Raw genomic sequence first — 17017 nt, 5'->3', positions numbered from 1 at the left:
GCATATGGGCTTGTCTACCGGTTCAAGGGCGGGTTTGGTGTAAGTTATCAATCATTATATCTTTGAATCGCTCCAATTGCAACGCGTTGACTTTGCATTTTCTCCAGCGATAGACTGGCCATTTCGGACCCCAAAGCACTCCAATACATCTATAACAGCGCCGCATTCGTGAATACGCCTGCGTATGGGACACTTATCGTCTGGTTGCTCAGCGAGGGCGGCGTCAGCGGCAAAATGGGTACTTGTATTTTTTAATGCGCTGTGCCAATAGGTTGACTGACTCCATTTATTCAGGACGGGAGCACCGGGAGCTGCGTTCGGCGCTCAACGTCGGCTTTTCCCCAGCAGCTATCCGGAACTACGGAGTGATATTTGAGCGCGTTGCACAGAAGGTACGCAACAGTCAACGAGAACGAATAGTCTGTTTAAACTAGGGTGTAGCTTGTGGATCGTTTGGCCGCATGTATGGACGAGAACAAACATGGAGTCGTTGATATCGTCCCTTTGTTGACCAAAGCGGCACTGGCAAGCATTAGTGAAGGTGAATTGAAGCCGTCAGTCGATATTGATCAGCCGAGACTCACATAGTACAGCTGCTTTAGGAGTACCACTGGAAGAAGTCCCGCCGGAGGTCGTTGAAACCAATCGCCAAATTGTGTGGGTCAAACACATACAATGCTCGAATGCTCTACTCACTACTACCATAACAGCGAAGAATCCGCCACGCGCAGGCCCGCGCAGCTCATCGTGGACGAAATACTGAACCTCGAGCTTCTGCCCGGCTGGCTGCTGCGCGCCATGCCCAAGTTGGCCATCGGGGAGGTCTTTAAGCGCATCAGGGACCAAGTCCGCTATACCGAGCGGCTTGGTTGGCAAGCAGTGGATAGCTATATGGAGAGGGGACTCGACGACTCGAACGCGCTAGAAACCCTCTATGGCGCTTCTCTCTGACAACAAGCAAGGTATGTATTCTCATCATGATAATTACTATGAATAATCAAGTTGGCTGAGCACTGTTGCAGGACTCGGAAATCTGACGGTAGAGAATCTTGTACAGCAAACATCCACGCTGTTCATTGCGGGGCAGGAGACGAGCGTATGGGCTAGCCCAGACGGCATTACCTCAAGCTGATCGTTCAATCTAGGCGATCGCGCTGTCGTGGCTATTCACCGAGCTCGCCCGCAAACCAGCGCTACAGGACGCTCTGCGCACGGAGGCGCTTGAGCTGCGCGCCAAGCAAGTTCCGTTCGAGCAGTACCCGTTGCTCAATCGCGGCTATCAAGGCCAGTTACATGGCCCTTACTAAATACCTGCTTTTCAAGTGACTGTCATCGCAGGAAACACTCCGCCTGTATCCGGCCCTCCCAATTATGCATCGGATGGCCGACCAGGACGCCGTCATACCGCTTTCCCAGCCTATCACGACAACGAGCGGCAGCACGGTGGACCATATCGAGGTGTGCAAGGGGCAGCTGCTGGTGCTGTCGATCGGCTCCTTCCAACGGCGAGTTGAATTCATGGTCACCATAGCCATTTAATTATGCTACATATAGGCTTGAATCACGCTGGGGAGCAGACGCCGACAAGTTCGACCCGTATCGCTGGATCGAGGGGCGCGTGGTGCAAGGCGATGGGATGGGCCCATATGCAAATTTGTACGTGACCATCGTCTTCTGTCGCAACTGCAAGCTGAGGGCAGGTAGGCTGAGCTTCGCCGCCGGCCCGCATGTCTGTCTCGGGTAAGTCGCCCAGTCTCTTGACATGCTACATCAGCAAAACTACATTTTCCTGGGGGCTCTGGGGGAGCTCTGGGGTGACTGGCGCCGGACTGGGCAGACTGGAATCACTGGATCACTGGGCGGGCAACATGATGAGTTCATCGGGACGAAATGGCGTCACCATAGGACCCCCCGAAAATACGGTCTGGACTTTGATACCTCCTAGGGTCAAATTTGTCCGAACAGGCGACGAAATTTGGGCCAAATTTGTCCGTACAAGTATTAAAGTCCCAATTTTTTTAGGCATCTTTGCGGCACTAGTACATAAGTGAATAAAGTTTCTTCGCGTGCTTGCCCGCGTCCATTCTAAGCCGAAAAACCCTACTCATCGACCTCCTCCGCCACCTTACGCTTCCGAGCTTGGATAAGCGCCTTGGATATGTTGGCGCGGGACCCTCTCAGCGCGGAAAACAATGTAAAATCAGCATCCGAGAGGGCAACTTGTGAGCTAGTGTGGGATTTCTGTGGTGCCTTAACTAGTGCGAGGATTTGGAGAGATGGAAGATGGGCAAAGGTAGAGGTGTCGAGATGCACTGTCTGCTTGGTAACGGATTGGAATGTACCGTTAGAAAGGGAAAGCTCATATAGCTGGACCCCAACGAATGAGAGGGCAGCGATATTTGATTTGCCGCCATCCACCACAAGCCCATGCTTGCCATATTTTCCAGCCCCGCGCGCATACAAGGTGAGGACTATCAAAAATTGTGAGTTTGAGTAAACTTGAAGGACTATGACAAGCGGCCACCAACCTTGAGCCAGATATACGTCAAATGTGTTCCGGGTCACTACATCTGCAGCTACAAGAACCCAATCATGCGGAAGGAGTGGCCGCACAGCAGATATACGCGCTGATTCGATATCGGTCAATCGAGCAACATTGGCGTCAGCAAATAGCTTTCGTCGTTTCCGAAAAGCCTATCAACAAGTAAATTCAAAGTGGCTTCAATTGGACAAAGAAGAATATTACCTCTCTTGCACGAAGTTGCCGCCGACGCAGCAGCATTGGCAGCATTACCAGCCGATGTCACGGTAGCAGGCTCTCCCCCAAGAGATTGTGTGCGGAGCGCCCGGTCAATGCCAGTCGTAAGGCCACGGTCTTGAGTCTGCTTCAAAATGGCTCGCATTGACTTGATAAGCTGTCGCTTTGCCGATTCGGAAGCTGGTTCGACATGCACATGAACACGGACACCTTGCGCTGCTTGATGTGTCTGATGCTCTCGTCGTAGAGATACAAGGGCAGAGTAATCGAATTGTGTGGGCTGGGTGAGACGAGTTCCAGCAGTTCCGAATAGACTAGGTATAAGAGAAACTGCTGCCATGCCGCTGATGGGTGTAGTGTCAGTGCTAGATAGTCGGGAAAGATAGTGTGCAATTTCTTGCGCCTCTTCGTCTTCATGCTGGTGGTCATCAACGGTAGGCTGGGAGTATTGCTGACTATAATGAATGAGTACTTGCTCACAAAATATCAGTTTAAGGACGTACACCATCGCATATTGGTCAACCAGTAATGTTGCTGCTGCCATAGACAGTGTTGTTGCTTTAGCGACCAGCCGCAGTAGTCGATGAGCGAAAGGACTCAGTGTCGAGTTGGCTGAGCAGCTCATTGAGTTCATTTCCATCTCCTATTGAGGCGGATATTGATGCATTGTCGTCGTTCTCGGAGTTTATGGACTCCACGTCATCTCCAGACCGATGAAGCCAATCTGCGATTGACGGGATTCTTTCGCGACGAAAGCGATCTTGCATACGACGCACAATAACAGCATCGACACCACAAGCAGTGCATAGCGCATTTGCATCTGCTCGAGCTGCTGTGGCGAGTGGCTTCATTTCATCCGTTGTTGGGAAGCTCGAGAGGCCTTCCAAGTTCATTCCACGCGTGTCCCAAAACGTGTGACAGTACCCTCCTGCTCGTGCTTTCCCATCGGATGTTCGAGATCGTAGAATGGCATGTCTAATGGAAATTCGAAGCCGAGGTACCATGTACAGGAAGTCGAGGTATGTGAAGTCCTTGACAAGTTGACGGCAAATACCAAATGTGTGTTCGCAGGCCTCGCTGGAGTGTAGCCATGGGAGAAGTGGTGTATCGGGAAAGTCGTCGCGATAGATGATTAAGAGCAACAGGTAGCCTTCGATGATTATTCGTGAGATGTCGAGGCATTCGCGTGAAAGGTGGTGGGCGGGCTTTGTCATACTCCGCACAGTCAATAAAGTCAGACCACGCATCAAGAAAATATTTCGCCCGCATAACCATTTGAAAACGGATATGATGAGAGAGGGACCGGTTTTGGTACGCGTCGACGAGCTCGCCAAAAACAAAGAGGTATATGATGGCAAATGGCCAGTCGGGATGGTTTTCGGCGATATATTGGAGGGTGTCAGCAGAGAACATTCGAGTGGCTGCACCGTCATCCTGGCGATCGAGCTTTTCGACATCACGATGGTAGAGCGGGGAGCCCTCTTCAAATGCAACTTGGTAAATTTGAGCAAAATGTGCAATGTGGTTGCCGAGAGTGAGTATGCGAGCACCAGAAAAAAGGTTGTTGCGAAAGGTCTTGAGTGCGTGTTTGGAGTCCTGGATCATGGCAACTTGCTGGCCCCGGAAACGGCCAATCACAATTTTGAAGTTTGCACTGTCATCGTCGCCAGGAATCTCGTACTCTATCCTTTGGTCTGCATGCTCTACAAGTAGCCGTTGAATCGCCCTTTCGGACTCTGTTCCATCACATGCATATGAGACGACCCGAATACCTCGCTCAATTAGACCGGTGAGCAGGGTCAGAGAATACGGCTCAAGTTTCTCTGCTGGCCAGTTTTTTGAGCCAATTGGCATGGCATGCAATAAAATTGGTGTCGATCCTGGTGCTTGTACTGAGAGTGTGAAAAGACGAAGCTAAGAGAAGGTCGTCAGACCTGGAACAGGACTTAGAACAGAATATTTTACCTTGGTTGCCTTGTCTAGTTGAGCCTGCTCAATTAGTTTGCGAACAGCATCAGGGTTATCCACGGGAATGGACCCGAAGAGCTTCCGACCAACATATATGCTCCCTTCTCCGAGTCCCAATAGAGACGATGCGCTGCACACAACTTTGTATCGTCTACACTCAGTCCAACGGGCCCCGTCCAAGCCAGAGCCTCTAAGTGCTTCAACGCGAGCTCATATGTCTGCTCGCAGATAGTCATCGGAAACTTGGGCTGTTTTCCTTCCTTCAAGCTGTCCAACGGTTAGTTTCAACATTTGGAAGACTCAAGATAACGAGAGGATACCGAAGATTGCGTTGCGACTGTGCTGGCAGATGCTCGGAAAATGTACGGTATGCTGCCGGACTTTGTAGGTTAAGAATTTGAGTGAAGTCGTCATATGCCGGCGCGTAGCGAAAGTTTTGGAGCCCCACACCCCGACTCTCCTTGTCGTGTTGAGTGACCATGGCTTCCGTCAAACCCTTGAACACTTCATCGTTGTATTCGCCACGCAAGGCACCAAGCGTGTACCGGATAAATGGTGAGTCGCGGCTCTTCCGTTCAATCAGCTCCTTCACACCAATAGCGCGCGCGTAGATTTGACCCATCAGTGGAGAGCGAAAACGATAGGGTGTATGGACATAGTGACGGTCTTCGGGTTTAGGTCGATGGATTGCCGTTTTGAAGGAACGCGACCGGAGAACTTGTTGGCATTCGCGACATGGAGCGGTCCGGTGGAGACAGGTCGCAGACGAAGTTTCTTGCATGTCCGCGAGTAAACACGGACTGGAAGGGAGTGGTGCTTATTTTCCCAAGTATGTGACTGCTCCTGCGCATCTAGCACCTGGCGACGTTGCTTTGAGTCGAGGCGGCTGAAAAAGCGCTTGAAGAACTGCTTCGACAAGGCTGTAACACTTTGACCGCCACCTCCGGAGACTGCTGTGCGTTCAAGATATGTAGTGACTCGAATATCATCATCCGGTCCAATGCCCGGGCATGGGACGCGAGATAACGTTCTGAATTCAGCTTCCCTATAAAGACATGAGTGCTAAGCTTCTCGTCAATGAATTATTGATGGACCCACTTCCGACTTGCTTTCCCAGCAGACAAATACTCGTCCATACGGTGAGTGTTTTGCGTATGCTTTTTGTACTTCCGTTTCTTGATACCGCAGCTTGCTGAATGCTGTCGCGCTCGTGTCAAATCGTAAGGTTGCTTCCCCTTCATCCACTCGTAACACTTCGAACAGCGCCATTCAACCACATTTCCGGGACGATACGCAAATTTATCATCGATTTCTGCCATTCCCTCTAGCCAACCCTTGTAGCGCAACATATCCAGGCGAAAGGTACCCTCCCGGAACGCTTGACGAGCATTGCGGGTATGGACGGATGATCGTGCAGTTCCCGTACCCGCCGGCCTGGCTTTTGGGGGTTCGACGTCCGACTCGGAGTCGTCCAGGCTTTCGCTTTCGCTTTCGCTTTCGCTTGCCGATGATCTTCTTTGTGGTTCTGCTTGTCGCCATTGTGTGTACTTCATTCCCGCAGTAAGTGTTGTCTGAGTTGTCGTCGAGACTTGCTGAAGACCATGTTTGAGTGCTTTCCCGATTTTGGCTGCTGTCGCCGACAGAGTACTCCGTTCGGAAGTCGAAGAATGTAGGGATGTGTCAGAGTCATCCCCACCCGTACGACTGGCTGCTGTATTACGGGTAGTCAGTGAAGCGGAATATTGGCCGAATCACTATGCATTACTTACCGTTTGAGGCTTCTTCGTCTTCTGAATCAGTGTCAGGCTCAATAGCCACTTGCTCGGGTGGTAGTGTATGCGCAGCCTCGACATCAGGGTTAAGCAGCTCGTTGAGGTGGTGACGTCGGAGAGATGGGAGTGTGACTGGTGTCGACGTCGAAGACGCTGTCATGCGCTCAGCGCCAGCAGTCGGAGAAACAGTTGTTGGCTCTGAGCAAACACTGGCACACTCCTTAGCCATTCGAATGCCCCAGCGTATTCTGCGCATGACACCCAATTGGGGTTTCCATCCTGGATCACCCCAGACTGCAGTCATGACTGCGTCAGCCCAGCAAACCCCGCAGTTAAGACTATCTGTCTGTTGTCCGATAGGAAGAACATTGCCCATATCGTTCAAGGGGACCATAAACCGTTTTTTTCGACCATAGCTGTAGTTTTTGAATGATCTTTCGGGGGTAGACACCATAGCGGCTGTCAAAGAGCGAATCTCCTAACACAATCTCAGTGAAAAAAGCTTGTACTTGACCCAGAAACACTCACCAAAGGAGACCGTCCCATCCTTGAAGTTGGCAGCAACCACAATCCAGTGATTGTTTTGGACATGTGCTGGCGCATAGAGAACATCGATATCTTCGCGGTAGACCTGCTCCTCAATCCTTCTCATAACGGTGTCTCGGACATGCTCGTCATCGTAGCTGTGCTGAATCGAGGTTTGAAGAAGCTTGTTGGTGAAAAGCAGTGGCGCGAACAGCACTCGAAGACCGGATTTTGGGCGTTCCATTTTCAGTCGTTCGCGCATATGATGTACTTGAAGCGCAATTTGTTCCTCGGACAGCCAAGCTTTGCCAAAGAATCGGATGAGACTGGTTGTTTGAAGTCCCGTCGTCCCAATGGGCTCCTCCCAGCCGATTTTCCCTAGTAACCCTAGCATCTCCTCCGCTGCCTTTCGTGTCACCTCTGGCGCATCAGGCACCGCTTGGCGACGCAGATATGTGAAAGCAGACCTCCATGACGCTTGGGTATCGCTTATTAACCCCAGCTCAAGCCACAACTTGAGAGTCCAGAGGGGGAAGCGGTCTTGTCCGTCATTGCATCGTGGGTCAACAATCGACTGATATCCGTCAAGCCAAAACTGACCCAACGCTGCAAGTAGCCGTTGAATGACCTCCCTCGACGGAAGAGAGCGCGAAAATGTACTGCTGATAGAGGTACAGGGGGCGTCGCGACTGAACCAGCTTGCGACTGACCCGCTGACAATGTCAGACGAGCGCGAAGCATATGGCAGTTGGAGCGCGATGAATTCTGCAGCGGGGAGGTGGGTCGGTATAGGAAATAATGGGAATTTGAGGCCGGTGGGGAGGCTGAGGAGCTCCGAACGTGCTGCAACGAGGGCATCGGGTGGTTTGCCCATCCAAGACTGCAGGTCAAAAGACACTGAATCTGCATCTATATCAATGAGCTCGTTAGACATTTTGTATGCACCAGATGAACGCGCGAGTCGACGGCAAAAAAGAGAGAAAAAAGTGCGGAAAAAGCCCCTATGCGTGACACACGATCGGTCGTCATGATGCGAAGTGAGCGCGCAACAAACCTACAATGCATGCGCAAAGCTTAGCTGCAAGCAATTGTTGCCAGTAGAATAGCAGAGAATAAGATATTTGCATTGTTGACAGCTCCATCGAGCATCTGAGCTCATGAGGCCGGCGCTAGCAGTCACTTACATCTCTCTTGGAGGGTAGCTTGTAGTGACCAGAAGATGGTCCAAGGGCCAACTAGACACGCTATTGTCAGGAAAGGGAGTTTCATTGACGGTGGTGGTGAGTCAGAAGAGAGAAAGACATGAGGCATCGACACGTCGCTCGGCGCTGCTCGGCGCTGTCCGGCGGCGAATGATTTACGTCTATTTACGTAGCATCAAAAGTATACTACATTAGACTGCATTTTGGCAAAAGAACAAGACATAATGCGATACTAGATAAGATGGCCTCAATTGGCAGAGTTTGGCGCAAGTTGGCGCACTTTTGGCGCCTCGGATCCTCTCAGATCGCCCAAATATGTCCGCACCTTATCACATAGTTACCGGACCTCCAGACCAAATTTGTCCGAACTTTGCACCAAAGTTTTGGGCACTTTTGGACCCAATTCTGTCCGAATTTGTCTCCAAGTCCAGACCGTATTTTCGGGGGTCCTGTCACCATCAATCACGGATGGCACTTCTGGCACGAAAGAAGGCCAATTCTTCCCACCCTTTTTCTTCCTCCCCCACCATCTCCTCTCGTCGTTCGCCCGCTCCACACATCCCCAGCCACGTCAAGGGCAGTTCAATGCACTTCAAGTGTTACTCAGGCTTACCCTCAACATCTCGCTTCAAGTCATTCAAGTTCGCAAGTTCCGCAAGCATACCAGCAAGTCGCAAATTCACAAGCAGCAAGAGCGCAAGTGCTGGGCCTCTGCGTTATAACTCACCGCTCCCACCCCCGCCATAACCCATCCTTCCCCCCCGTCGCTCCCCCATCGTGGATTCACTTCCCCCCTATCGCTGTCCCCTTCCATGCCAACGCCAGTCCCGGCTTGTCTAACGCCACATTTGGTCTCACACCCACCCAACACGAATACGAAGGGGGAGGAAATGGACAGCGTAACGCAACCCGGTTGTGTGCGGCGTGCTCCGGGTCCCGGGAGTGTCACTGTGAGGCACCCTGTTTCAAGGGTTGAATGTAGGGGGGCATGTTTCGGGGGCTACACGTAGGTGTTTAGTCTGCCAATGTACATGATATCGTTGAATAATACCGCTTCGTTGTTATATATCTGTGTAAAAGCCTGTATGAGTACTATCCGGCTGGTATTGTGGGTGTTGCAACATATCGTTCTGGGGCCAGAATTCGTTCTGGGGGTGTTCTGGATCCCTGAGCGCATTATGCTTCCAAAAGTAATTCTGGGCCCAAAATGTGTTTTGGGCTACTGGGTGACCTGGGATGTCTGGTCCCAGACCGCCCAGTAAAATGTAGTTTTGCTGATGTAACGTGTCCTACTTATGCACACTGTAGATGGAGATTTGCGTGAGTATCCTCACTTGTGGGCGTTACCGGGTTTTGAACACAACACAACAGGATACAAGAAATGCACATCATCGCCGCAGAGCTGATCTGCAACTTCGCTTTCATGCCCGCTGCTGATGGCGTCGTTCACGCGCGACTAGGGACATTTCTCATGCCGACGGACTCGACCGGGCGGAAGTGTGCTTTGTTGAGAGTGAAAAGGGAAGCTTCAGATGTGTCGACACAAATATGAATATTATTATTTTGTTACTAGCCTGAGCCTGAGGGCCCCAGATATCAGAATACTTCAAGTTCGGGGGCTAAAATGTATGATTTCAAGTAAAGCGTTAGACAGTTTCAAGTTGGGTTATTTGATGTTCATAGACCAGATCCGTGTTACATGAACTGGTATAGTGCTGTCCAATTATGATTATGAATACGAAATTTTCATAATTTATTCATATTCATAATATATTCTCCCTGCTGGAGCATATTATAATTGTATTCATATTCATAATCATAATCGAGCTCAGAATATGAATATATTCAATTATATTCAAGCTACACAAGTTTGTACATAGGGCATATAATCCACCTTATCTTGTGGTTTATTCAACCACTCCTTGGTTATGCTTGCTTCTGTCACCAGTTTTGCAGTCATTGAAGCATACATATCTGTCATCCTATGCTTGATGCTGTAGAACAGGCACTCTACAGAGATACTCCTTGCAGCAATGACTAGGATTAATAACATAGCCTGGATATCCGACAATAAAATATTAACCTAAACAAAACTCTAGATTAATCATGATACCTTTATACCCACCAAGAGTGTCATCAAAGTTTGGGGCAACAATGTAAAGGTCAACTTCAGCCCTCTGTCAGGGCTGGATACAGATGTTGTTCTGCCTGATTTACTGCTAAGAGTCATTGATATTGCAAAGACTGAGTTTGAAGATGTTGTCACTGCTTTATAGTAGCCTGCTACAGAGCTAGTACTTCTGGCTGAAGGGCTTGCTGGTGTATTTGAATATGGTCAATTATGGCCAGGGTATAATATATTATATTCATAATATATTCATATTCATAATCACTCATATTCAATGGGTCTGAATATGCAGAGGGCATAATATAATCATATTTATTCGAATATATTCAAAATATATTCTAGCATAATATAATTGTGGACAGCACTACATGAACACATTGTTAACAAACTGCATTTCATGGGCCTGGCCACTTTCGTTGCGCAGCAGGTTCCACTTGTCAACGTCGGTGAAGCACCTGTGCGGGTTCCATCGTAGGAAGTCTTCAAGCTCCGCATATTTGCTCCAGTTGCGCATCGTTTGCAGTCGAAAGAATTAAATTTTGTTAGAAACTTTTAGCGCCGGGAATTAATTCTGAGCTAGAAATTGCTAGTCCTAAGTTGTGTACTGTACTTGTGTAGTGGGATTAATCCTCCCCAATTAATTCCAATGTGCAATTAATCCTACCTTGTATGTGTAAATCCTGCCTGTGTTAAATCCCCCAGGATTAATTATGCCCTCAATTAATCCTGCGGGACCTTCCTCATAACCCAACTTGAAGATTCATCCAACCCAGAATTAAATTCCGAAAATTAATCCTAATCCTGACTTCAGAATTAATTGTGGCACCGCACAGCAAAATCGTGACATTAAGATTGTAGGACAGTTACAAGGCTATTTCATCTCTTCTTTGGCGGACGGCTGTCGTCATCAATACCCACCTCTTCTTGTGTGCGCTTCGGGCGCGAGTCATATGCACTGTTGGCGTAGTAGGTGCCACACGAGTTAGGCTACGACCACCACCAGACCGTGACCACGGCCACGGCCACGATGGACTGGTGTGGCTGGTGGTGGGGTTAGACGCGAGCTTCCGAATAGCTGCCCAAGATGTGCTGGAGCTCCTTGGAGTGGTGTCACTGGAGGCGAAGTAACCACTGGCAGAGGCGGCACAGGGTCACGGTATTCGGTGGTGGAGTAGTCGACTGTGGAGTTGTGGGCGGGGTCACAGGGGGTGGAGTCGAGGGAGGCGGGGTCGAAGGAGGCGGTGCCACGAGTACCCACCCGGGGTTCCCATGCATCAATGTCTCTGACAAGAGACATGCAATGATGAATCAAGGTCTGTGGTTGAGACCTGCCCATGATGCATCATTGTGTCTCTGGTTCGCTGGGTGATCTTCCTGGCATTGGCAATGTGGCCGTTGTATGACAACCTTCCTGTCAGCGTCCATCACTGTGATCAATATCCGTCGCCACCGCCATCAACGTCGTCGCCATCGCCATCAACGACGTGAACAAGGTGTTTGTAAATAATCCTAAAAAATCTGAAAAAATTGTGGCATCTAGGGACGTGAAATTAAATGCACGAACGATGGTTTCTCGTGACGAATTCGCGGCCAAAAGCACTCAAATCCCGATATTACCCTCTATCTGGGCACCAACAAGCCACTGGTTGGACCCAATAGGACGCGTGCCTGCCTAAACCATCCACCACTCTGTTGTCTCCTTCTGAGTTGACCCCCCCCCTGCCCGCCGGAGGACTCCGGCGGGAAACCCGCGCACATCTCGCCCACATGTTCTACCTCCAACCAGCCAGCCTCGGCCTCGGCCTCGTCCCTCCCCCCTGGCTTTGTACATCACCTGCTCACCCCCGACAGCCTTCAAAGCTTCCGCCCGTTCTCCCCGACAGCGCTAGCCCTGGCCGGGTCCCCGGTCCAGGGCCAGCCCATTGCCACGGCCGTCGCCGTTGCCCTACCCGGCACACCATCTCCCCGCAAAGCTCTCTCCCTACTCTACCTGGACGCGGACTCCAGCTTTGGGGACGATGCGCTCGCTGGTACTAGCACTCATGTGCGATTCCCGATATTGGGGATCCAGGAATCACGCCGCGCGGTCCGCTTTTAGCGGGACTGTTTTGGCTAGAAGCTTCCCTGGCACATCCCGGCCTTTGCCAGAGCCAATCGCGTGCCGTGCCGGCGTTTGTGCGCACCTTCCGGGCCCATCCGGCATGCTCCAGTGGGCCGCCGGCGTGGCTACAATGCGCTTCTCCGCCTTGCATTTTGTTGTAATGTGGACCCGGAGGTGGTCAACGGTCTGCCGCCCTGCCCCCCAGCTGGTTTTGAGCTCTCTGATCTTGTCCATCGGCTCACTTACTTGCTACATACTTGCCGCGGCACCGGCCCGGTGCCCGCTTCTGGCATCCGCATGCTTCCGGGCAGGCACTAGTGGGTCGTATGGACCCGGATCTGGCCTGCATTTCGTATCCCCATGGTACCCATGCCCCAGCCTCTCGATCCGAGCTCACCGGCGTTGTCTGCTGGCGGGCGCCGCGGCAGCTCACTCTCCCTGCGCACATGCAGACCAGTCCCTCCGAATGCACATTTGCACAGCGCCCACTGCCCGCATGGCCGCCACCAAGCTCCCACCATGTATCCTATATCACAGAATGTAGGATACTTGCAGCCTGTTACTTTGGGAGCTTGTCCAATGGTCCTGCTCCGCGCTTGGTCAGGCCGGCAGTTTCCCCTCGACTCTACAACAACCACTCGGAATACTAGGGCCAGGGGAGGCACTAGGGCCATAGTCCTGCTTATGAATATGTAGACAAATCCATTAGTAGTAGTTCATAATAATAGATGAAGTTCTTCAACAGTGGTTGGAATTTAGTAGTGGTCTGCACCAGTACTTCTGCAATATACAAGTTCGGATAAAACTGCTGGATTTTCATTCAGAAATGTGTACATAGGCGGGGGCTAACTACCAGACACAGATGGTATAGATCTCCTTGCATAGTTGGGTCAATTGAAGTCATCAGCGTTGGTTTACCATGCCCCGATGCTGTGTCATCAGCGCCGTGTCATCGACACCGAGCCATGATCAACGGCGGCTGTCATCGCATAGTTGCAAATGGGCAGATATATTTCGCCGCCCACCGCCGCCCACCAGCCGCCCACCGCCGCGTCACCTTACCCCATCGCCGCCCACCTGTGTCACGCTGCGCCGCCGCAGTCACACCAGGGGGTGGGCGGCGGGGTGGGCGGCGGCGTGCACGATGTGACGTAATCCTGCACCGCCGCTCGCCGCGCGTTGATCAATGCCAGTAGGACTCTGGGCGTTGGCGCCAAGTGCTGGTCTTGCAGCGCTAGATGATGGATCTGTGTGGCAGACACTCGCACTGACAGCTAATGTCGTCTCCGTTAGCTCTGGGGCCGGCGGCGGCCATGTTCGCGTGCCGCCCAGAGCGCCGCCTAGGGGTGGGCGGCGAAGTGCTCAAATTTAGTGTTTTGAGATTTTGGTTGGATTGTATACTCTTGGGTGCTCTGTATACAGCAGTGAAGACCCCGATGCGTAATTTGTAGCCAATGTGCTGCTATTCCCATTCTAAGTAATGACAAATTTTTAGGGATTGTTGAGTTGATGTGTTATATTAGATGGATAACCCCTCAGCTGGTAGAGTTGAAGTGTCCAGCAACTAGATAAGGCATGAAAATCTAGTGGTCCACATTCTACTTACGGTATACAGCATATACTAGTACCGTCACCGGGTAGCCAAATCTCCTCCTCGGTGCCGCCTCTTCCGCCGTCCCCTGCAGCTGCAGCGCCATCATGGGGCTGGCCAGCGTCCTCGGGTGGGCCTGCTGCTGTCCCGCGCAGCACCATTGGAAGAACGTGCAGACGCTGAGGCCCTGGTCGTATATGCGGGGTTGGTGAGTTTGTATGCGAACCAATATCAAGAGCGCAGTCATCGCGGCTGCGAGACATCGAAGAACTCCCGCCGCTCATGCCAAAAAGCCGCTGACCCAGCCGCGAATAAGACGCTCGCATAGCCATATGGCCATATGCGCAGGGCCATTCCGCCAGCGGGTTGTGCGCGCAATGCACGAGGCGCGGCTACAGGGACGGTGTCACGGTGCGTGAGCGCGCGGCGTGGATGCCTGCAGCCCGGGATGTCTCCCGGGAGAAGGTCGAACTCTCGACAAGATCTGGGGCCGCTCATGCCGCCGCGTACCAAGCGGCGGCGATAGGGGGCGATGGAAACCTTGTCGGCAAAAGCCGCATTCTTGGAGTCAAGGCGGGCAATGACTGAGGATGGTGGTCGAGCGTTGCGCGGCGATCATGTGCGCTGGACACCACGTCGCACCCTGGCGTTTGCAGCCGGATGTATATCGCCGCTTGCGCTGCACACCGCCGCTGACCTAGAAAGATGCTCGGATCCGAGCCGCTCCAAGTGACTGGGCCGCGCACCATTCGCCGCCACAGCTCATGGTGAGAGCTAGCTTGCTGATCGTAGTGCCCTGTCAGTAGCGAGAACGAGTGCAGTGTTGCGACTTGCTGCGGAAGAGGAACTTGAAGGCGCAGCGCAGCGGCGGCAATATAGTAGTGCTGCGGCACGATGCAGATGGCGCTGGGACGTGCACCACTGGCATTCACCGCCAGGGATTAGGTGAGAGCACCAGGGTCGTCGTTGGATATGCTGCTCAAGTCCTGTGAAGACATCAGCCTGGCATGTGCGATGATGCTCGACACCCAGGCATTCTGTGTGAATAGCTACGCTGCTCACTCGGAGTCCTTAACCAAGTAGGCGGTGCAGTGGGCGGCGCGAAGCAAACCAGATAATAGCGCCGCAGCTACCGTCGGTTTCGTGCAAAGCAATTTGGCATGCCGATCCAGATGGGTGATGCCGCGGGGTGGCGGGGCTCGGACTCGAACACAGCTTGACGTCCGCGCAGTCTAATGCAAGCAGCTTAGCGTTGTTGCAACAAGAAGCCGCAAGTAGGTGATGCACGAGAGACTTGGCAGCATAGCGGCGACGCTACATCGTCGCCCTCAACCTAGAATGTTAGCTCGCCGAGCCGCTCACTGAGCCGTCTGCAATGAGGACAAGCGTGGCGCTGCGAAGACGGCGGCGGGCGCGGAAGCCATACTAGTGGTGCTGAAGGCCGGGAAAGCTGCGCGCTGCCCAATTTGAGCATGCGGGCCGGCGTCGTTGTCGTCCGACAGTCGCCATGGAGGATGTTGGCCAAGTCGTGGTGGTGGAGCAAAGACAAGATGCAGAGATGTCAATCACTGATCATCTGTCAGCGTCGACGCCGCCGGCGAATGTTGATGGCGACGACGACGACGGCGCGGGCAACGCAAACATGCGTTCACGACGCGGAGAAGTGGCCAGCGACGAAGGCGACGGCCTTGTGGTGACGAGGAGTGATGTTGATCGAAGAGAGCGGCGCCGCAGCTGCCGCTGACTAGGGTGGGCGGCCATATTCATCGCCGCCCAGGCCCGCCCTCCTCGCTTGGTTGAGAGCCGCCCTCTGTCACACGAGCGCCGCTTCCACTTGTGCGAGAGCCGCCCACAGCCGCGGCAACACTGCCACCAGCCGCCCACCACGAAAAAGAGGGCGGCGAAATTCAGGCAAAAAGCCGCCCACCGCCGCGTCCAAGCCGCCCACCCAAAAAGTCGAAGGGCAATGCTCGACAACGAAGCCACCGTTCGAGCCGCTCAATAGCGGTTCGAAAGGGCTCGTCGGGGGCTATCGAACACCCCGGGAATGTCGTTATCATGTGAAGTACTTACAAAGATATTGTCTACAGAACTTTGGTGGAGCCGCCCACCAGCCGCCCCGAGCCGCCCACCCCAGAAGCGGCGAAATATTTTTGCCCGTTGCAAATCTGTAGATCTTCAACAATATTGACACCGGCAATGGTCGAAAATAGCACGGCACCTAATTGCCAAGCATCTGCTAGGCAGCGTGGGTGCGCCATAGGACCAGCACGGGCGCATCGCCGCAATGAGTACTTATCCTAAGGCGACCCGTTAACCCTGGAGGGCGGTAAGCTAGGCTCGTCAAGCGGCGCAGCGCTAACCGATACCCATGATGTGGCATGTCCAAGCGGGCAGGCAAGTCACCAGTGAGGTCAAGCGGCGGGCAAGCAGAGCGGCGGGCAAGCAGAGCGGCGGGTGGGCAGAGCGGCGGGTGGGCATCCTGGCATCCGGGCATCCACGCATCGGCGGGGTGCCGGCCCTCAGAGATTGACATCAGCGGAGGAGGCGGGAAGTGGGCAAGCGGGAGCCGATGGGCGGGAAGGCGGGGGCGGTCGCGTGGGTGACAGCATGGTTGGGATGGCTTCAGAGAGATGCCATGATGCATCAGAGCAGGTCGGTGCGAGAGACCTTGATGCATCATGGCATCTCTCTTACAACTGTAATTTGATTGATGGAATCCCCAGGTACGCCTGGCCACGAGAGGCGGAGTAATGGGAGGCGGAGTAACGGGAGGCGGCGTAACGGGGAGGTGGCGTAACGGGAGGTGGCGTCGCAGGAGGCAACAAAGCAGTATCTGCGGAACCCTTGGTGCTAGTACCAGCTCCGGAATGTTGCTCTTTCAAAATCTGCTTGTACTTCCGTCGGATTAGTTGAGCTTTGGCATCGTCAATATTGATCGACTTGTCGCCGTCTTCAATTGTAAATGTTCG

The 17017-nt window shown here is 52.7% G+C and overlaps 1 protein-coding gene across 1 annotated transcript; it reads right to left on the bottom strand.

The window, feature by feature from the left end:
• Nucleotides 1-3318: 3318 nt before the first annotated feature.
• MIND_01289300 (uncharacterized protein) lies at nucleotides 3319-7957 on the bottom strand (the record flags this gene model as incomplete). Its single annotated transcript, XM_037369358.1, has 9 exons — nucleotides 3319-3908; nucleotides 3982-4672; nucleotides 4724-4747; nucleotides 4813-4993; nucleotides 5047-5392; nucleotides 5437-5771; nucleotides 5825-6437; nucleotides 6496-6976; nucleotides 7037-7957. 9 exons carry the CDS (start codon nucleotides 7955-7957, stop codon nucleotides 3319-3321), a joined length of 4182 nt encoding a protein of 1393 aa, XP_037214564.1.
• Between the last annotated feature and the right edge of the window lie 9060 nt (nucleotides 7958-17017).

This window comes from Mycena indigotica (assembly GCF_014461135.1).
Source record: "Mycena indigotica strain 171206Taipei chromosome Unknown Mind.scaff0013, whole genome shotgun sequence".
Classification (NCBI taxonomy): domain Eukaryota; kingdom Fungi; phylum Basidiomycota; class Agaricomycetes; order Agaricales; family Mycenaceae; genus Mycena; species Mycena indigotica.
The sequence above is the reverse complement of the archived record's forward strand: the minus strand, read 5'-3'. Positions and strand labels throughout refer to the sequence as shown.